The sequence below is a fragment of the Lygodium microphyllum genome, chromosome 7 (assembly GCF_053477565.2).
Source record: "Lygodium microphyllum isolate KBCC chromosome 7, Lygodium_microphyllum_v1.1.10, whole genome shotgun sequence".
Taxonomy (NCBI): Eukaryota; Viridiplantae; Streptophyta; class Polypodiopsida; order Schizaeales; family Lygodiaceae; genus Lygodium; species Lygodium microphyllum.
Window position 1 is genome coordinate 416283 of NC_141141.1, and position 22458 is coordinate 438740.

Consider the following 22458-nt stretch of genomic DNA (forward strand, 5'->3'; position numbering starts at 1 on the left):
CCTACCTAACTAACTAACTAACTAACTAATCAACATAAAATAACCTATTACTAACATAAGTAATAACAAATAAACATAAACACAAACTAATCTACTCTCTCTCTAACATAACTAACCTCTCTCTCTCTCTTATATCACCACCTCCCCTATCTCTTTCTAACTAACCTCTCTCTAACACAACTAACCTCTCCCTCTCTCTCACCACCTCCCCCCTCTCTCTATCTCTCTGACCACCTCTCTCTTTAACCTCTCACCGCTCCCCCTCTCTCTAACTAATCTCTCTCCTGGTGGTGGCTCCAACGATGGCCTTTGGGCCCGTAGTGACTTGGCGACTACTGCCTGCGGCTCCTAGCTTGGGAGACTTGGTGGCAACATGGTTGGTGGCTCCTAGCACTCCACCGACTTCCACATCCATGAGCGACTTGGTGTTTGTGAGTGAGTTGGCCGCCAGCCTAGGAATACATTGAGAGAGAGAGAGAGAGAGAGAGAGTCACTTGTCGGCAACCTACCTTTGCTCCTCTACTGCCTTTGTTGCTCATGCCTCTACTCCCTCTACTCCTTGTACATGTGTGCCTCTACTGCCTTTGCCGAAGAGAGAGAGATGACGTACCAATAATGAGCAATCACCACCTTTCCATCTTTTTCATTAATGAGGAGGAGTCGAGCAATTCAAATTTCCATTGGTATATGGTTTGGTATGGGAGCTAGGTTCAAGAGCTCTTTGGTGCTTCGCTGCCTTCTAAACCTGCAACTCAAATAATAAAGTAGTATAGATGCTCCTTTTGCTGCTCGTGCATGCGTGCCTCTGCGAGAGAGAGAGAGAGAGAGAGAGAGAGAGAGAGAGAGAGAGAGAGAGAGAGAATGTACCAATCATGAGCAATCACCACCTTTCCATGTTTTTCAGTAATGAGGAGGAGAGTCAATTCAAATTTGCATCAGTGTATGGTTTGGTATGTAAGCTAGGCTCGGAAGCTCTTCAGTGCCTCCCGAATCTACAACTCAAATAATGCAGTACTATAGATGCCTAGCTATAGTAGCACACTAACTTGTGACCTACTCACGCGTTCTTTAGGCGTTCGTTCTTAGAAATCAATTTAGAAAGGAATTAGGGTGTTAGATAGACTTTAAGAAGTTTTCCAAACGAAGGAAAAGCAACAATAGATCGCTCCAATTTAAATTAACAAGTAACTTATTATCAGTTTTTTATGCCAAGGCAACGCCAAATAAGGGCCCACTAGTCTTGATCTATATAGCGCTGCTCTGCATCTTCTCCCGACTGAATTTAAGCGATACTTTTTCGATTGATCGAGCTCTGCTTCACGGCATTCACTCTGTTTCCTCAGGTGCATTTTGGTTGTTCTTTTTGGGACAAATTTTAAATTGGTAAATTCTGCGCTTGAAAATGGCAAGTAACGCACACCCTCGAAATGGAAATGGTAATGTCTGGGCACTGAAATTTAGTTAGCTGAGTCTCTTAATGACTCTGAGATTACAATTCTGAGTCCTGATTTCCCCTCTAGAAACCAATTCCCTAATTCGGTAGCTATCCCAGTTCAGTGTTAGGCAGACTGGAACACGGTCTGATTGATTGGCATTTGATCTGATTAAGCCTATCGTACAACACGACCGTCATGCTAGACGTAAGGCAAGTTTGTTAGATATCGTTAGCAGTAGGATGGCCAGATTGCAGAATGTAACCTGCAATTTGGCATTTTCTAACATCTTGAACACCCTTCCTTTTGATTCAGTGGGTGATTTCCAGACGATCTTTGTTAAGTGTTGCAGATAAATGGAGCCATTGAACCTAAAACGGGGTCACAGATGCTGCTTATGAAAGTATCACCCGCTGGATGGAAGGAATATATTGTATGGCATGCAACGAGTCTAAGGCCTGAGAGCTGCAGAAAAGTTTTCAGTTTTGGTCATGTTGCAACAACTTGCCAATATTTTGAAATTGGACGACAAAGCCTAGGGTCAAGTTGCATGTCCTAACATGGTATGCTTAGTACTGGGATTCATGTCTTTGTAAACTAAGCATGGTACATGAAGTTTCTTATGCTTGCTTGTGATTTTTGTATGGGAAAAGCGGGTCTCCTCATCACATATTTTGCATTCTGGCCTTGAAAATCTGCATATGTCCTGTAAAGAAGTTGTTAATCTTCTATACTTTACCTGCAGGCATCAAATGAGAATTTACCTCCAAAAGTAATAAAGGAAATTGCAAGGGAGTTAAAGAGTTTTGAGGATTGTCCTTTGGAAGACATTCGGGTATCAATAAATGAAGATAACTTCTCCACAATTCATGCAGATTTGGATGGCCCAAGTATGTATGAATAAACTATCTTTCACTGGCATGTTGGATTTTGGCTTTGTCACTAGGTTATTTCTTAATTGATTTACTCTGTGAAAGCTTTCTTCAAATTCATCCACATAGCATCACTATTGAGTATTTGTAGTCCATCTCCATTTTGGTGCCTAGTCATTAGGCTGGCTGATCAGCTGGTCAGATTATTTACGCCCGACCTTGTCAACCATTTGGTCTGACTGCTGTACACAGCCTATATATGCAGGGCATATGCACAATTCAACATCCACTTCATTTTCGTTTTATTTTCATCATTACATAGAGGCACACATTGCTACTTTTGTGAGCTCTGCACACCGACTTTGCGATTCTTGCAACAGGACTTTTCACATCAGATCATTTTGCTAGAGGCAATGTGCAGCCCTTCCCCAGCTCCAGGTGACTGTTGTTGGCTGGCATGGCTGCGTTTCAACATTTCAAGGTCTGCCCCAGTTTGTGATAGTTTTGGGTCCCCTTTTGTTGATTGCCCTGTCTAGTATGTATTTCGTTAACATGGCTGGAAACCAGTGCAAAATTGCTTCTTTTTAGGAATATGCTTCTGATGAGGTTTCTTTTTGGAAATGTCTGAAGGAGAGGGTTCTCTTTTCTTGGCCTTCTCATCTTTAGAGTTCTTGTCCTGTCTTTCTTTGAAGAAGTGGAAACCAAGGTCCCTTTTTTGGACTTGGTCATGCAATTTATAGAAGGTTGGGAGAGTGAGCATAAAGAGAACTTGGTACATATGATTAAAATATTGGGAGAGCAACTTGTTTGAGAATAGAATAACCCAATCATTGTTTGAATTTGGAAGGCTAGCAATGGCATACTCGGCAAGTAAACAATAATACTTTGATAGCTTGACTTTCAAATCCCCTTCCTTTATGGAAATTGGAGCTCATGGTTAAGATTGATCCATCTAGTATGTTCTCTAGCTAGAGAGCGGTGAGTAAGATGAGCCCAATGAGAGGGTGCATATGGAATACAACTAGAATGGAACTTAAGGAATCCTTGCATAAACTCAACTAAATTTTTAGTGGGTAATATCTAGATCAAGCTGTAGCCAAAACCCTTATACTAAGTTCTAAGATCTTGAGAAGTGAGGATTTGTTGTATTAAATTAGATTGGGCAACATAGTTGTTTGAAAGAGGACTCTTCACACTTGTTTGTCACCCCACAAGCTCTCAAGCTTTCACCTCTAACTATCACTAAAAGTTTCAAGCTCATTCTCTTCCTCTTTATCTACAGCTACCTCTACCTCTTTTATCCTCTAACTCTTCTCTCTCTTCCCTTCATAGTTCATCTACCTCTCTTCCCTTCATAGTTCATCTACCTCTACTTCCTCTTCTTTATCGTCCCCTAGGACTTGCAAACATTGTGGCAAGATCCAAACAATGTGACAAGGCTCCTCATCCACTAATCAAAGTTGGATGGAGAATCTAGCCCATGTCTCAAAAACCCTGGAGTGATGGTCGATGAGACCATCAAGAAGTATTCGCCCATTACCAAGATGATCAGCAAGGTCTCTACAAGCATTGTCCAAGATCAAGAAGATCATCTTTCCCAATAGATGTACCCCTATGGTCATCCTTAGTACTTACATGAAGTGTAGCTTTGGGAGCTCATCTATTGCAGCTACTTGTGCTTGTGAGGATACTCTTGTTCGAGAGCCAAAGCTTTATGATGACGGCAATCTCCTTAGTGATGGCGATTTTGGTGCGATCCATGAAACTCCTCTAGTGATGATCACGAGTCTCTCCATAGTGATGTCCTCAGACTTGTGTGATATGAGCTCATAGGTGATAGGTCTTGGGTCATCATATTGAAAGAAACAAATTTAAAGTTTGTACTTTTTTAATGATAGTGTGAAACATTGTAGTTCATACTTAAAATTTGCATATATTGTACTAAATTCACATATTGGACACATCATTTGAGTCATCAGGTAGTAAAAGGTAGGCCCACTAAAATGAATCATCATTGTACTAGCATGGGTACTGCTTAAAAAGTTGTAGCTTGCATGTATTAGTAAAAGCACTTGTGACAACTGTGCTCCAACTATGTGAAAGGCAAAAACCAGTTTGATGAACAACCAATATACCCATCATGTATGAGAAATTTGGCCGGACACCTTGTTAAGTGAAGTTTGATTTCATAGTCTAAGAGCTGATCTCTTTAAAGCTGGTGAAAGGGACATTTGTAGGTACTCAACCAATTTTGATAATACAATTATTGATAAAGGGGGAACCTATCAAAATCGATTTTATGATTTCCCCAAAACTATGCTCAATCTGAACATTGAAGCATCATGCGTTCATTCCAAAAGAACTGACTATAGTACATTTCTTCTGTTTTTGAAAGCTGGGACACCTTACGAAGGTGGTATTTTCCGGCTAAAGCTTATTTTGAGCCAAGGTTTCCCAGAGATACCTCCCAAAGGTATGTATCTGATGTTTCTATTATTCTACAATCTTCTTCTTAAAACTGCTCCTGACTTGTGTGCATTTGGTGTTTGTAATGCTGGTGATTGATTGCTTTTTAACAGGCTTCTTCCTAACTAGGATATTTCATCCAAACATTTCAAAAGGTGGGGAAATTTGTGTGAACACCTTAAAGAAGGATTGGAAGCCAACTTTTGGCTTGCGGCATGTTCTTCTTGTGAGTGCTGCAGAATTTTGTGCTGTTAAAATCCAATTTTGTTTGTTTATGCCTGAAATTGGCATTTTTTTGGAGGTCAAGGCCATAAAACTGTAGCAGTTAGCAACCGAAAAGTTGGGAATATGACAAATGCTGTAGTAGTTCTACTTGTGATTATTGTAATTCTTGAGGTGATGGTTATATTTTTGTCCTGTGGCAGGCTGAATATTTATGTGGAATTGTCTAGCATGCAAAGAATCATAAATTGTTAAAAATGTTTCATACTGAACTGAAAGATCTGCAGTTTACATATTGGCAGTTGATATAACCAGTTTAGAGTCAAAGAGGGATTATATGCCTATGCTACTTGTGTAATATAGTATGCAGAACCAGTGCAGTTTTTCAATATGAGTTTGCCAATATGATGGAGGGTGTTGGATTGTTAGCTGTTTTTAGCTTTCTACATGGATAGTCAAATCACAAAGTCAAGGGTGTCAATTTCGAAACTTTTGGAATTCAAGGGGTTTAATATGGTCAAATGTTGTATTTTGCAGGGTTGTATGTGTCCAAGCTGTTCCAAGGAAAGGGAATTTTTTGTTGTGTGAGTGATAACATAGAAGAGAGTGCACTATTTGTTGAGCTAAATTATCATTGGCCTTCATTAAACAGCCCCAAAACTCAAGTTAATAAGTGAATTCTAACCATTTCCTTTTAAGCAGGAGCTGTTCAAGAGAGTTTTAGTGTCCCACATGTAAACCCTAATTTGGGAGGCCCCAAACTTTCTATAAAAAGACAGCTTGCCCTCCCACTTAATCCAATCTCTATTTGTAGGTTTCAGGTGCTAGAACTTCAGTGTCCACACCCTGTTTCACGGAGGACATCTCAGCCAAAGCTGCTGCATGCTGTCTACGTCCATTTGGTGTCTGTTTCCAGCCTCCACCACGCTGCCCGCTCCTCCCACTGCTGATTCCAGCTATCGCCTGCCTCTTGTAGGCTGTGTTTGCAGCTGGGGGCAGCATTTGGGCTGCGTTTGCTGCTTCTATCCTTGCCCCAACTGTTGGCAACATCCCCTACTGGGTGCGTTCATCCTTTGAAGGCTGCCTTTGATTATTATGTGCTTTTGCCTGCATCATCTACTGTGTTTTGACCTTCTTAGAGCCACCTAGCCTATTATACACAATTTGATGGCTGCATTTGCAGATTTTCTCTCTCCTATGCCCATTTGAGACTGATTCAGCATCGACATTGGTGTGTTTGTTGTTGCCAAATGTCTTCGGAGAGTGCCTTGCTGTCGGTATCCGTCAAGAGTATGATACACTCTCTAGCTCATTACATTTGCCTTGGTCCTCGAGACATGAGAGTTCGAGGTACAATATTCATTCACTGCATAGGATGTTTGTTGCATGATCATTTATTATTTAGACTCATTCATTTTAGATTATTCACTATGTTCATTGTCTTTGAGTTACCCTAACCCTAACCGTGTTCTATTATTAGTCTGTGCTTTTTTATATGATTGTATTTGTGTTTTTTGCGTTAGGGAATTTCTTTATATGGTATTAGAGCTAGGATCTCTTTGAAGGAACTTAGGCTATTGATTTGAAAACCCTTCGCAAGAAGCAGGAATAATAGAAGGGCAAGATGACTTCGAACACTACATCATAGCTTCATTCTCTTTAGCCAAATCCATCAACAAACGAGCAAAAGTGGGTATCATAGCTTACTCCGCAAAGTTCCGACATGGCCGGAGAGACATTGGACTACCATGGAGTCCAAAGACCCTACAAGATCTCACAAGCTGATTATGACGTTATCCATATGTATTAGACTCAACTTCTTGAAGGTAAATTTGAGTTTTTCCCTTTGGATTTGGTACACTGGTCTAATGATTTTCAAAAAGGATGGAAGTTCCACAAGGGAGTGGCCATCCTGTCGTGGAAATGGACATGGGGGACAAATCATTCATCTCTTTTCCATCTACATCCATGCCATTTCTCCACCTCTTTTATCTTTGTCCTCATTTACTCCTATGCTGATATGTAGTTTCATACTTCTTAATTTTTTGATTCCACTTGCTCTTTTCTGCAAGATTTTGGTGATTCTTATGAATAAGGGACCATGCAATCAAGATATTGGTTCATTAGTCCTGAAGAAGATAGAATTTTGTTTATGAACTCAAAGAAAGATGAATAGTACAATATATTAATTTAACCATCTCTAAGTTTCCCCCCTTCTTTTCCTTTAGTTTCTTCATCTCAAGGTCATTTTGAAGTAGGTGAATCATCTCTTGCTTCATTTTAGTTCAATTCATTAAATGGACAAAAGCAATAAAAAATATTTACAACAATAGTCGGAGTGTGCACCTGCCAAGGAAGGAGGGAAGATGATAATAAAACTGACCGCCAAGTGGGAAATGGCTATAAATAGCCAAAAAACCCAAAAACTAGCCGACCTGAAATTTGAAGCCATAAATATGTCCGACCAGCATTTAATGCTGGTAAAAATGCTAGGAATGCTCAGAAAAATCCCGGAAAGGGTGGACAATGTCCAGTAGGTGAGGCAGGCTGAAGAATGCAGAAGCTGCCCTGGGAAATGCACATAAAATCCCGATTGGAGGAGAAAATGCACTGAAATGAAATAAACTGAGTGCTCTAGAATGAGCTATCTCCTCCGTCAAAACAAGTGATAGACAAGTCAAAGCTCCTAAAGTCCTCGTCTGACTCAGACAGAGGCTCATAGGTAGGAGATGACAAGGCATGATAAACATGACCGCTAACATCCCCTCTCAGATCCTGGATGTGGCGGAAGGCTAAGGGAGAAATGGATCCTAGGGTGGCAAGAGGAATGCCAATGGTGATGAAGTCCGTCGATGAAGATTGCCGATGAAGAAACTTCTCGCGATCCTGGGAAGCCCCCTCTAAAACAGTAGGGGCCAGGAAATCCATAGCTACATCACCGAGATCGTTCCCCTCTGAAAGGGATGGGGGGTACAAGGGAACCACTGGAGAGGGTGGGGGATGGGAAGGAACCTGTGGAAAAGAGGGGGCACAAGCGGGAACGGGTGTAGCAATAGACAACTGCCTTGGAGGACTCTGCATAAGAGAAGGGGAATGGAGCCTATAAAGCCCGCTCTCTTGCCAACCTGTCGCAATAACAACCCTTGTAGAAGAATCCTCAATACAAATGGCCTGCTCGGTGAAGACAACCCGGGTACCAAGCCTAGTAAGGCCATAGACTGAGAGGAGTGGAAAGCCCAAGTCCGGAACATAAAGAGCTTGGGAAAGGAAGCTCGACTCATAGTCGGGAAATAAAGGCAAAGTGCCAACACCACAAATAGGCACCGAAACAATGTCACCAACAGTGATTGAACCCTCAAAAGGGCATAGATCTTGCAACAAATCACCTCGGGGAGTCATATGACTAGAAGCTCCACTATCAACCAGCCAAGGCCTCTCAGAAGATGAGGCAACCACTGAAGAAGGCTCCGCCAAGTTAACAATATGAAGAAACACTGACTCATAGGTAACCGCTAGAGTAGAGGTAGAAGGCTCAGATGTTTTAGCTTCATCCTTTGCTCCTGGACGAAGGTGAGGGTACTTCTTCCAACATTTCTCCTCTGGATGTGTCCCCTTCCCACAGTATGGGCATTTAGGCTTCTCCGAGTCGGAGTCAGAACCTGAAGAACTCTCCAGTCTTTTACCTTGTGACTTCCCTTTCTTTTGTGTCCCCCCTCTCGAACCTGCAACAAAAGCTTTGATGGAGGTGGATCCGTTGGCTACCTCTTTGGCGCACTCATCATGCTCTAAAACAAGCAGGGCAAGCTCCTCCCGTGTCGGAGTGCGCAACGGAAGAAGAAACACGAACACAGAGAAAGAGAGAGGATGGTGACGTGGCAACCATAGAAGGGGTCGCCTACAGCAAACGCAAGGTTGGGGACCTTCAGGGAGGGCCGCTTGACTGATGGTGAAGGTATGGCAGCAGCAGCAGAAGGGGATGGTGTCTCTCTATGGAAGCTCTCCTCCGTGCTCTCAGTTAGGCTTTGATACCATGTCGGAGTGCGCAACGGAAGAAGAAACACGAACACAGAGGAAGAGAGAGAAAGCAAAAAATGAAGGAAGAAAATCTGCACTGATTGAAATGAATGCTGAATACAAAGCTATGGACAGATCAGTCCCTGCATGCAACCCGGAGCATCAGTGAGGGCACCAGATCAGGATGATGATGACGGCATCACCGAAGACGGAGGAAGATGACGGAGTCGGAGTGTGCACCTGCCAAGGAAGGAGGGAAGATGACAATACAACTGACCGCCAAGTGGGAAATGGCTATAAATAGCCAAAAAACCCAAAAACTGGCCGACCTGAAATTTGAAGCCATAAATATGTCCGACCAGCATTTAATGCTGATCCGACCAGCATTTAATGCTGGTAAAAATGCCAGGAATGCGCAGAAAAATCTTGGAAAGGGTGGACAATGTCTAGTAGGTGAGGCAGGCTGAAGAATGCAGAAACTGCCCCGGGAAATGCACATAAAATCCTGACTGGAGAAGAAAATGCACTGAAATGCAATAAACTGAGTGCTCTAGAATGAGCCACCTCCTCCGTCAAAACAAGTGATAGACAAGTCAGAGCTCCTAAAGTCCTCGTTTGATTCAGATTGAGGCTCATAGGCAAGAGATGACAAGGCATGATAAACATGACCGCTAACAGTAACCACTAGTCGGAGATGAGAGAGTGCTGAATCATGAAGGGCAGCAGGTTGCTCACCAAAACACACCAGTTAGAGGCTGAAATTTGGTAAATGTAGCAGTGTACCACTAGAGAAGTCTAAAAATTGGTCACTCAAGGCAAAGAACCTCCAAGCGACAATAGGAGAGGTATTTGTTGATGTAGACGGTGTGCTAGGCAGTAAAATCGTAGGTATTGCAGCAATTGCTTGGTGGGAGAGATGGCAGCAGGCTATCGCCTGGCACCAAATGCTGAAAACGCATGTCGATTAGGTGCTATGATGATGTAGTAGATGGAGACCTCCAAACAATAGGGTGATGGCTGAAAACAGGCCCTCTAGGGTTGAATAGTGAAGGGCTGTAGTCGGTGATGGCTGGATAGTAGATGGTAGGTGGTTGATGGCTGAAATCTGCACGATAGAGTGAGAAGCGTGCACAAAAAGATAGGTTGAATGGTGGGCAGGGTGCTCTCAAAAATTAGGGTTTGGGGGGGACCATTGAAACTCTCTTGAACCGCGCACCACTTTTTTGTTTTTCATGAATTAAGCATGTTTTGGGATTGTTCAAAGATGCTAATCAAAGGTATGTTTTAGCTCAATAGTCACATTGTTTAAAGATGCTAATCAGCTGTAAAGTATGTTTTAGCTCAATAGTCACATTGTTCCTTAATAAGTTGCTACGAAAATACTTCCATTTTGTGCAGCAAGTGCATAGCCTACTATTTCCACATTGTATGAATTTCGGCGTCAGTTGTTGTGTTACACTTGGTTGTTCAATCAAATTCATAGTATGATCTCCACAGAGGGCTCTCGTTGCTTGTTCTTAAAAGGGGCTTAGTTGTTGTCTGATTGCATTTGTCCCTTAGAGGACTTCACATGAGGCATTCCTTGGCTCTCGGCCTGTAGTTTTTCACTTTGGAGTCTTTGGGAGTCGTTCATACACATACACGCTTGATGATATGATAGGAAAGCTCACTCCTCGAGCTGATGTCCTTATTTTTGTAGGATACTCCTTTCAAGCGAAGGGCTATCAAATCGGACAAACATGGCGATCATTAGGAAACATGTAGTTTTTGATGAGAGGGATATTGTGCAATCTTTTGCACTGAACTCTGTGTCAAATCCTCCACATATTCCATTGGAGATAGTGCCTTGTGAGCTAGGTCTATTGCCTGGTCCTAAGACACTCACAGATTCTTTGGGCTGTTTGCGAGACCTGTTACCTTGCTGGTACTACTAGTAGACCTTGCGGGATTCGGAGATCCTTCCACCGAATTCCATTTCAGAGAGCACTAGTAGATATGCTTGGTTTTATGTTTCTCGACATCCAAATAAGTGCTAGTGGTTTTGGTCACGGTGATTATAAAGTGACTTAGTGTAAATGCACTAAGGACACTTTGGGCTTAGGGTAGTCCAGTTCTATTTATAGGACTCAAGGCCCTATTGTGCACATTCATTGTGCGATCACCACTCTTGGACTCTTGGCCCATTGGCCACTGAGATGGTGTGGATTGGTGGTATGGGACACCAACCCTTGGGATGTGGTCGTGGCCTGGAGTGCTACCAGCTCTCCCAGGCTCGCAGGTGATCCCGTTTAGCTTTATGGTTGGGAGTCAAGTTTGACATCCAGTCCCTTTTATTGTTAGTTTGGCTTGTATTGTGTCTCGTGTGCAAGTTGGATCCTGTGGACATTTCATTGGTATTAGAGCGTCAACCTGCAATTGGAAGCGAAATCTGATGACGTGCATAAAACCACTTTTGCTTACGGAACCATGATGTCTCGCATGTGCTAGGTACATCTTTATCTTGTTAAGGGTTGTATGGGACACTACTGGTGGGGAGGGGCGTGCACGGGGGCATTAATGTTAATGTCATTATTAATTTTAATACTAATGTAATCTTAAATGCTATAGGTACCTTAACATTTAATGTTTAATTTAATAATAGCATTGATTTTAATCTTAAAATTATGTTTAAATGTTGTAGGTATTGGGGAGAGAGAGAGACTGTGATACTGATGAAAGAAAGAAACATATATTAAGGTCTTCTTGTGAGAGTGCGGAACGGAAGAAGGAACTCCAACACAGAGGAAGAGAAAGAGAGAATCTGCAAGAGAAGAAGAAAAGAAATCTGCACTAAACAAGGAACAAATGCTGAATACAGGAGAAGGACTGATCAGTCCCTACACGCAACTCGCGGTGTCAATGAGGGCACTAGATTAGGTTGATGATGATAGTAGCATTGGAGACAGAGGAAGATGATGTTAGCCTGCTCTTTATCATTCTCAGTCTGTCATCTCCTGGTTGTGAGCTCCTGTCAGAGTCTGACAGGAGACAGAGGAGCTCTGTCAGTCATTTTAGTGGCTGTCCTGGTTAGTCAGCAGCCTGTGGGTGTCATGCAGCCCAAACTGGGCTGTTTTTCTGCAGTCGGCCCATTTTCTGGGCAGGTCGGCCAGATCTGGCCAAAGTCGGCCAGATCTGGCTGGTCGGCCAAATCTGGCCAGGTCGGCCAGATTTGGCAGGTGGGCCAGTTTTCTGGCCTGGGGGCTATATATAGCAGCCCCCCCAGTCATTCCAGCATTGTGCTCTGCAGGTTCAGCACTGCTTCCGTCATCTCCGTCTCCGGCATTGGTGCTGCCATTGCTTCCAGTTTGTCCTGGTCCCCTCACTGACGCTCCGGGCTGTGTGCAGGGACTGCTCTGTCCATTTCAGTGTATTCAGCATTCATCTCAGTCAGTGCAGACTTTCTTCCTTCATTCTCTGCTTTCTCTCTCCTCTCCTCTGTATTCGTGTTCTTCTTCCGTTGCGCACTCTCACAGATGATGGAGTTGGGAGTGTGCACTTGCCAAGGAAGGAAGGAAGATGATGATTTGTATGACTGTCAAGTGGGGAATGGCTATAAATAGCCATTCCCCACTTGCCAAGGAAGGAAGGAAGATGATGATTTGTATGACTGTCAAGTGGGGAATGGCTATAAATAGCCACAAAACCCCAAAACTAGCCGATGAAAATCTGAAAATACCATAAATGCTGACCGTCTAGCATTTAATCCTGGTCATGGCATAATAAATACCTAGAAAAGGCCAGATAGCCACCAAAAGATCTGACTGGCAAGGACAATGTTTGTCGGCAGGTGTGGACAGCTTGGGGAATGCAGAAACTGCTTATGGAAAACACATTGAAACTTGACAAACAAAAGAAATGCACTCAGTTAGCCACTCTAGAATGAGTAGCCTCTCCCATCAAAACACATGATAGGACCTTTCGGAGCTCCAATTCTCCTTTGAGTCAAATTGAGGCTCACAAGCAAGAGATGACAAGGCATGACAAACATGATTGTTAACACCTCCTCTCAAATCTTGGATGTGATGAAAGGCCAGGGAAGAAACGGATTCTAGGGTGGCAAGAGGAATGCAATGTCAATGAAGTCTATCGATGAAGATTGTTGATGAAGAAGCTCCTCACGATCCTGGGAAACTGAAACCAGCCTTCCTTCCATGGGTGGGTGGTAATTCCTTGATTACAACTTAATTACAGCAACAATATTTATTACAAAATGGAGAAATGTAAATAAACTTACAACCTTGAACAATGGACACCTTGTTGGCTCCAAAACTAGCGCCCCCTTTCAGCATTTCTTTAACTTAATTGAAGAAAAAGTTGATGTACAATGGGATTCTCCCAATCCCTTTTGGTATTCCAACTCCCCTTGCTATCCAAAATGACCAGCAAGTCTCCAATTTGATTTGCTCTTTGATTCGGGCAGTCAATCGACCTTCACCAGCTTTAATGGAGATGGAAAATGCCCTAAATTCATTGATTTGCTAGTCCCTCCACTTGAATTTGATTGAAAACAGCTTCAGCCCTATTGAATCGAAGTCTTGGAGCTTCCAATTTTTGGCACTCTTCTCGAGGCTGTTGCTAAACTCTAATTTTTGCTGCACATTAGGGTTTACAATAGAGAAATCTGAAATTTCTCAGCCGTTGGTGATCTCAATGCTATAATCTTCGAAGCAAGGCTATAGAAAGGTAAGGAGATGAGAGAGAATGTTGAGGAGAGAGAAAATTTAGACTTTATTTGCAAAGAACTAAAGTAAATCAGTCATAAACTGTTGTTGCCCTATCTCAACAGCTTGTAGATGCTGTCACCTGTTGTTGATTGGTCTTTTTCTGCCCCTGGCTGCCCCAGAAGGTTCTCCAATGGCTGAGATTAGACCAACAATATCTCCTCCCTCTTTGTTGCAGGCTAAATGCACTAAAAATGTCTCTCTCTAGCCTCTAAAGACGTTTTTCAGTCTCGCATGGACATTTTTGACAAGTGGCACCCTTTCCAAATGGTTTTTTCATCATTATCCATAATTAAATATTAATTTTTAGTATTTAAATATTGAAAATTAATCTAATAATTATTTCGGTGCCTTAAAAAAAATACTACTGGCCAATAATTAAATTGATTAGGCAACTTCCATTCTCGAATATCTCTGCGCCATCTTTGACCATCAGATTGGTGGTAGGTACCATTAAACGCTACTTCTCTAGTGTCATTAAGTAACACTTATAGCCACATGAATGACCTAGGCTAACAATTTGCACCAGATACTACCAAGTACCTGTGCAGCATAACTTATAGTAACTTTTGCCTTTGACATCCTTTGATTTCCTCTGGTCTCGGGCTTGTAAATTTACTCTAATCTCAGTTACACCTCACATGAGCGACATTTACTTAACCATGTGATTAAAAATTAATCCACATGTTAAGTGAAGTTTCAAAAATATATATCCTCATGATAGAAACCCCCTCTAAAACACTAGGGGCTAGGAAATCCAAAGCTGTATCATCGAGATCATCCCCCTCTAAAAGGGATAGGGGGTATGAGAAAATCACCGGAGGAGGGGTTAGGGGATGGGAAGGAACCCGTGGAATAGATGGTGCACAAGCGGGAATGGGTGTAGCAATAGACAACTGCCTCAGAGGACATTGTATAAGAGAAGTGGAATGGAGCCTACGAAGCCCACTCTGTTGCCAACTAGTCGCCGATAACAACCCTTGTAGAAGAATTCTCAATACAAACAGCCTGCTCGGTGAAAACAACCCGGATACCAAGCCTAGTAAAACCATAAATTGAGAGGAGTGGAAAGCCCAAGTTCGGAACATAAAGGGCGTGTGAAAGGGAGCTCGACGTGTGGTCGGGAAACAAGGGCAAAGTGCCAACACCACAAATAGGCACTGATACAATGTCACCAACAGTGACTGAATCCTTAGAGGGGCATAGATCCTGTAACAAATTACCTTGTGGAGTCATATGATAGGAGCTCTGCTATCCCTCTCAGAAGACAAAGAAACCACGGAAGAAGGCTCCTTCAACTCAACAATATGAAGGAACATTGACTCATGGGTAATAGCTGGAGTAGAGGTAGAAGGCTCGGATGTTTTAGCTCCATTCTTTGCTCCTAGACAAAGGTGAGGATACTTCCTTCAACATATCTCCTCTGGATGTGTCCCCTTCCCATAGTATGGGCATTTAGGCTTCTTCGAGTTGGAGTTAGAGCGTGAAGAACTCTCCTATATTTTAGCCTTTGTCTTCCCTTTCTGTTTCTTCCCCTCTTCCGAACGTGCAACAAAAGCTTTGGTGGAGGTGGATCCATTGGCTACCTCTTTGGCATGCTCGTTATGCTCCAAAACAAGTTGGGCAAGCTCCTCCCATAGAAGCTTCTCATGGCTCCTCGATGTAAGACGGATGGTGTAAAAGACGTAAGACATCAAGCTGGGGAGATGGCATCTATTGGGGGTAAAGGCGCCTGTGCCTAGCCACCCTTGTATTACTACACTGACAGTACTTGCACACCTGTAGACTACAGGTGGTGGGGGCCCATCACTATCACTTCATTCTTTACTCTTTCAATGACATTTGAATAAAGGGAAGGCCAGTCACACATTGTGACTGTTGGAGTTTCCACATCTTGTGTGTCTCTCTCTTGCGCTTACTCTTTCCACCATAGCTCTTACTTCCGCTTGCGTGTTTCCGCTCCGGGCTCACTCCCTTCAATTGGTATTAGAGTCTTCTTCCCTAAGAGGTTGAACCCGACTTGGCATTGCTTCAGTTTCCATTTGATATACCTACACAGTTGCTAAATATGGCATAAAAAGGCACCTCACATGCAGTTACACACCTCAGCAGAACGGTGTGGCAGAGAGAAAAAATCGGGTGCTTATGGAAGTTGCTAGGGCAATGCTTAATGAAAAGAATTTGCCAAATGCTTATTGGACTGAAGCAGTGATTATTGTAGTTTATGTGTTGAACCGAATACCTACAGTTGGGATTCATGATTTGACTTCTTATGAGAAACTGTATGGGCACAAGTCCGACATTAGTCACCTAAAAGCATTTGGTTGCATTGCCTGATTTACCTTACTATTACCCGTCCTGACTTGAGTTGAAGGGTATTGCTGATTATGGGCTGTTTTATGAGCATGGGAAATCATTCGACTTGACAGGTTATATGGATGTTGAATGGGCTGGTTGTCTCTATGATAGGAGGTCAACCAGTGGTTATGCTTTTAGTTTGGGCAGCAATATGATTAGTTGTAGTAGTAAGAAACAGCTGACCGTTGCTTATCTAGTACAAAGGCAGAATATAGGGGTGTAGCCTTAGCGGCATGCGAAGCAGTTTGGCTTGTGAAATTGCTACATGACTTGGATATACAGTTGGACAGCAAAGTCACATTGCATTGTGACAATCTTAGTAGTTTGATGTTGGCTAATGACCCTGTCTATCATGCTAGATCCAAACACATAGAAGTTCATTGCCATTTTATTAGGGAGATGGTACTTGTTGGAAAGATTAATCTACTCCATGTGAAGACAGAAGACTAGGTAGCAGATATCTTTACCAAATCACTTGGTAAAGAGAAGTTTGTGCATTTCAGGGAGCTACTTGGAGTACAGCAGTTAGCTTGAGCTTGAGGGGGAGTGTTGAGAATCAAGCTCGTGATTAGTATCACCGACATGACCGATCTTATCTAGACAACCATCGTCTTAGCTGTCACTCTACATGTGTGTTGTAATAACTGAGTCGGTCAGACTTAACCACAATTAGTGGTATGATCAGTTAGTGACCTAGTGTGTTTATTAGCTACGTGTGATTAGACTTTAGTAAGCATTATGGAAGAATGAGAAGAAGAGAAGAATGCGAGTTCACTACTCTCTGTTATAGCTCCATATCTTTGTCTCTCTCTCCCCCTCTGAATCTTGAATATCCATCTCTTTGAGGAAGAAATAGAGATCTCATCCTTTGAGTCAGCAACGAATTGGTGATAAGACATCTTTGTATATACCTGCAAACACCCACAAAAAATTTTGTTTGGCTATGGACAGTCCCGAAACAAGAGGAATCGGCTCTATATGATGCAAAGATCTTGATGTAGAAGGTCCACTTGAGGGAGAAATATTGTCGACTACTCACGAAGGATGCAGAAACACCAAAATGCAGATGTGAATGCTGTCGCTTGCTCAAGGAAGGTTGTGTTTGATTGCAGAACGCAATCACCTAGCCAATAGATAGCTACCACCACCCAGTAGGCTGTGTTTTGTGCAAAATGGTGATGACTTGATGTCACTTGATGCCAAATGTTGACGTATGGTGACACTTAATGCCTAATGATGACACCTGATGTTTAGAAGCAGTTGCCTACCTCCATATGATGACACCTTTGTACTAGATGCAGTCGCCAGTTAGCAGGAGCTTGCATTTTCAGCAAACACAGATGTAGATGGCCTCCTCTACAACATTGACGAACTCTGTGTTGCTCTCAGATACCATGCTCTGATACCATGTGTGAGTGCGCAATGGAAGAAGAAAGTCGAACATAGAGGAAGAGAGAGAGACAATCTGCAAGAGAAGAATAAAAGAAATCTGCACTGAACAAGGAACAAATGTGGAATGCAGCAAAAGGAGGACTGATTAGTCCCTGCACGCAACTTACATGTCAATGAGGGCACTAGATCAAGTTGATGATGATAGTAGCATTGGAGATAGAAGAAAATGATGGAGTCGAAGTGCGCACCTGCCAAGGAAGGAAGGAAGATGATGATTTGTATGACTGTCAAGTGGGGAATGGCTATAAAATAGCCACAAAACCCCTAAACTAGCCGACTGAAATTTGGAAATACCATAAATGCTGGCCGTCTAGCATTTAATGCTAGTCATGGCATAATAAATGCCTACAAAAGGCCAGATGGCCACCAAAAGATCCGATTGGCAATGATGTCCGTCGGCAGGTGTGGACAACTTGGGAAATGCAGAAACTGCTCATGGAAAACACACTGGAACTCGACAAACAAAAGATATGCATTTGGATAGCCACTCTAGAACGAGTAGCCTGCCCCATCAAAACACATGACAGACCTGACCTGGGCCCTCAACTCAGTCAACTTGCTGCTCATGTCATTGGTAGATCTCCCTTATCTCTATCTGATGTATCATGTGTGTTTGGTACCCATGTATCGACCTATGAGGCCAAAATTGGTCTATGGAACAAAATCATGTACAATGTGGATCGTCAATGATATATTGTAAAAGAATCCAAGGTGCTATACAAGACAAAATAGTGCTCATATAGGGATAGAATGGGAGGATGAGATAGCACATGTATAGTTGTGTGGGTGAATGATACTCGAATATCTAGTTCCATGCATTTAGTATTGGCGGGTCACTAGGCAAAGTATGTCATACATCGTGGATGAAATAGTATGAGGGTAGCATCTGGCTTGGGCCCTCAACTTTGGCAGTTGCTGCTCAAGTCGCTAGTGGATCTCCCTTATCTCTATTTGATGTATCATTGTGTTTGGTACCCCTATATCCATGGATGGCATGTTACTTTGATCTCCTCTGCTCTCTGGACTCACCTCTCTCTGTGTAGGTGCTGTGTGTGTGGTCATTGTTTGGAAGAAATCAGTAAGTTGTGACTGGTGCTCCTCTCTCTGTGTAGTGTCAACTTGTAGTAGTGATGTGTGGAGCCTCTAGATCTCAATTAGGAACTGGGCTAAGTGGCGTTGGTGTGGGGACATCATGTTGAGCTAAGAAATGCATTCTGTACTGATTAGCTTCTTAAACAACCCCAAAACATGTCCTAATTCAAGCAAGATCCATTACCCAAGAGTTGTAGTCAAAGCCCAAAAGTGGCAAGTTCTAGGGCGAGAATTACCAGAACAAAGGTGGATCACAAGGTTATGCCAAGAGAGCCCAAGGACAACAACAAATTGTCCAGAGGAGGGCCAAAACTAACGCAGTCAAAAACTTCATATCTACAAGGGGCAACAAGGAAGCTCTTAGGTGTTTTCATTGCAATGAGCCAAGCCACTTCAAGAGGTAGTGTCCAAAGCTTGGCTAGAATTTTTGCCAAGGAAAGTAATGTGGCCAGAATTGAGCAATTGTGACCAGAGGGAGAATTGCTAGTGTGACCCTTAAAGAAATAGAAGGGGAAGATCCAACCTTGGAGGTAGATATGGAAAGGGCAATAGTATATGCCACCCTCCATAAAAAAAAGGGTTGAATTGCTATTTTTCGGTGATTCAAATGCCAACAACCTTGGAGGTAGATCTGAAAAGGGCAATAGTATATGCCACCCTCCATAAAAAGGGCTGAATTGCTATTTTTCGGTGATTCAAATGCCAATAACCTAGTAAGGTAAACTTGTTAAGATGTGGAAGCATCCACTCGTTCATCTCACCGAAGTGTGCATGCATTAAAGTTTCTTGTGGAATTGGCAAATGTAAAAGAAGTCCTCTTTACTCAGCACACTAGCAAAGTGGAATTTAACTTAGGAGACAATCTTTCCAACATGGGATTCAAAGTAATGAACTTGGGAGCCTATGAATGCAAAGTCACATTCTAGGATAAAAAGGGCGAACAAGTAACTACTTAGAGGGATGTAGGGAAGCCAAAAGTCCAGCTAGGAAAAGGTTCTCGCCTAGTGAAAGGATTAAGAAACGGATTGCATGTCTACTTGATCAAACTTAATAAAGTTGAACAGAGTGGTGAGACTTAGGAAGAGCCATCTTGGTTGAAGGAATATGTAGATGTATTCCCAAAAGAGCTGACTAAACTTTCACCTTAGAGGGAAGTTGATCATGAAGTCAAGATTGTGTTAAAAGACCCTACCAAATGTCTATTGTAGAAGTTATTGAGTTGAATGGGCAACTCAAATAGCTATTGGATCATGGTTACATCAAGCCAAGTAATTCATCATGGGGAGTCCCAGTCCTATTTCAGAAGTAGAAGGATGGAACTCTTCGTCTTTGTATTGATTATCAGAGGCTAAACTAGGTGATAGTCAAGAATAAGTACTCGGGCAAGTATCTTCTCCAAGATTGATCTCAGATCAGATTACTATCAGATAAGGATCAAGGATGAAAACATTACTATCAGATAAGGATCAAGGATGAAGACATTCCAAAGACCGATTTCAACGAGATATGGCCATTTTGAGTTCATTGTGATATCTTTTGGATTGACCAATGCTCTTGCCACCTTCAACAAGTTAATGCAAGATATTTTCCAGCCCTCTCTTGATGACTTTGTCCTTCTTTTCTTTGATGACATTTTGACATAATTCAAGAACGATGGGATCATGAGCTGTAGCTTCGCATCATCCTTGAAACAATGAGGATGCATAAGCTCTATGTGAAGAAGAAGAAATGTGCCTTTTTCAAGAGGCAGATTGAGTATCTTAGATTCATAGTATCCACAGAGGGAATCTAAGTGGATCCAACCAAAGTCGGAGATATTTAGGAATGGCCATGTCCAACGTCAGTTAAAGAAATGTAGAGCTTTTTAGGGCTAACTGGATGATACAAGATTTTTATCAAGGATTATGCCTTGATTGTTGCACCCCTCTTGGGTTATCCATAAAGCCTAAAGATCTCTTTAATAAAGAGTCTTGCAATGTCTAAAGACTTGTAGTTAGTCTTAACTAGGATAAGGTAAGCAATTTTTGTCAACACATCTATAATCACCATGATTGAATTATACCCTTGAATAGGAGATAACCCAACCACAAAATCCATGTTGATAAATTTCAATTTTATCTAAGGAATGTCAAGTAGCTAGAGTTTGCTTGGCATCTTGACGCGCTCAGCCTTTACTCTCGCTGGCAGCTTAGACACTCAGTCACATATTTAAGTATATCACCCTTGAGTTTCTCCCAATTGTAGCTTTTACCGACAACATCGAAGAGTTTTAATATAGCTAGGGTATCTTGAGAAAGGCGAGTTGTGAGCTTCCCGTGATAGCATCTTAAGTACATGTCCTTCATCAACAGAGAAGTGATGATACTTAATCCAATCTTGAATTTAGGGTCTGTCTCTTTGGCTAGGATTTCCCTTAGCATATGTTGGTATTTTGAATCCTTCTTGCCTCTTCCCTTGCTAGCTTGATAATTGGGTTGATAATTGGGTTGCTATGCTATCGGAGTGTTTGGGGTCGAAAGTCTAACACGGGGATAAGAGATAGAGGGGTGAAGGGAGATTCAGGGAGAGGAGTAGTAGACGGAAGAGAAGGGGTTTAAAGAAATAGAAGATGTAGAAGAATACTCATAGAGGTAAAGCTTATCAATTTATTTTTGCATCCTGAGAAGAAAAATCTCTTGTAGACAAAAAACGTTCATAAAACAATAGCTTTCTCTCTGTTGCTCAGACCGCCAATTTGATTCTTCCATTGGCTCCAAAAGGGGGGTAAAATATTGGGACACTTGGCCAGAATTCTCCCAGATCACTCCTCCCAATTGACAGTGCTGTTCACTGCTTGAAAATTATGATTGCGCATCGCGCGATTTCGCCAATCCTTCTTTTTGTATAAACCCCCCCCAAAAATGGTTGAAAGCACTTGCTTTCTTTTACATGTCAACCTATTCTAGAAGTTGTCTACAAATTTTGGATATTTACAAGAGATAATATCTAAAATATCAAACATTGGCTAAACTTCTCCAAAAATCTAGTATTTTTGAACCATCCACACTACAGACACTGACATTAATGACTAATATGGCATTGGCTCTCTAGATCAATAAGAAAGCTGAATGACGATGCACTCTAGAGTTTTTCACAGTGACCGTGTAGCGGCATGACAACGCATTGATACCATGGCAGCTAGAGATTCTGCTTTAGAAGGTTCCTCTAGTATGAGGGCATTGAGAAACGCATTATGGCTTAATGTGTCTGCAACAACATTCTCCTTTCCTGGTCCGTACTGAATCTCAAAGTCAAATTCTTATGAGATCTCAATCCACCAACCTTGCCTCATATTAAGATCCAACTGAGTGAAGATCCATTTGAGGCTTTTTGTGGTTAATAGTTAGAGAAAACTTATTTCCAAGTAGGTAATGTCTCCACAACTTGAGAGCATGAATCACATCTAATAGCTCCAAATCATAGGTAGCATAATTTTTCTCAAGAGTTTTTAACTTCCTTGAACAATATGCTATAGGATGACCTTCTTGCATAAGCATGCAACCCAATGCAAGAGAGCTCGCATCTATTATAACCTCAAATTCTTTACTTAAGTCGGATAGCTTTAGGATGGGCGCTATTACCAAGCTATGTTTGAGCTTCTCGAAGCTAACTTGCTTAATGGGAGTCCACACAATAACGACTTGTTTCTTGAGCAAATCAATAATTGTTAGTAATTGAGATTCACTTTTCACTTCTCACTTTTGGAGAGCTTGTTTGAGGCCATTAGGACTCAGTTTTGTTTCAGTATGG

At 42.2% G+C, this 22458-nt stretch overlaps 1 protein-coding gene across 4 annotated transcripts in view; it reads left to right on the forward strand.

Moving 5' to 3' along the window:
• Positions 1 to 1194: 1194 nt before the first annotated feature.
• LOC148033114 (ubiquitin-conjugating enzyme E2 22-like) overlaps positions 1195 to 22458 on the forward strand; it is a 30118-nt gene continuing 8854 nt past the window's right edge. For 3 of the 4 annotated variants that reach the window (XR_015691262.1, XR_015691263.1, XM_087680841.1), the window contains exons 1-5: positions 1195 to 1343; positions 1786 to 1996; positions 2179 to 2323; positions 4701 to 4778; positions 4885 to 4997. Coding sequence is in view for 2 of the 4 variants with exons in the window: in XM_087680841.1 (XP_087536967.1) it covers positions 1994 to 1996; positions 2179 to 2323; positions 4701 to 4778; positions 4885 to 4997 (339 nt within the window). In the remaining 2 variants the exon portion in view is untranslated. Of the gene's footprint in view, positions 1344 to 1777; positions 1997 to 2178; positions 2324 to 4700; positions 4779 to 4884; positions 4998 to 22458 lie in introns of all 4 variants that reach the window. The other variant, XM_087680842.1, reaches the window with a different exon arrangement.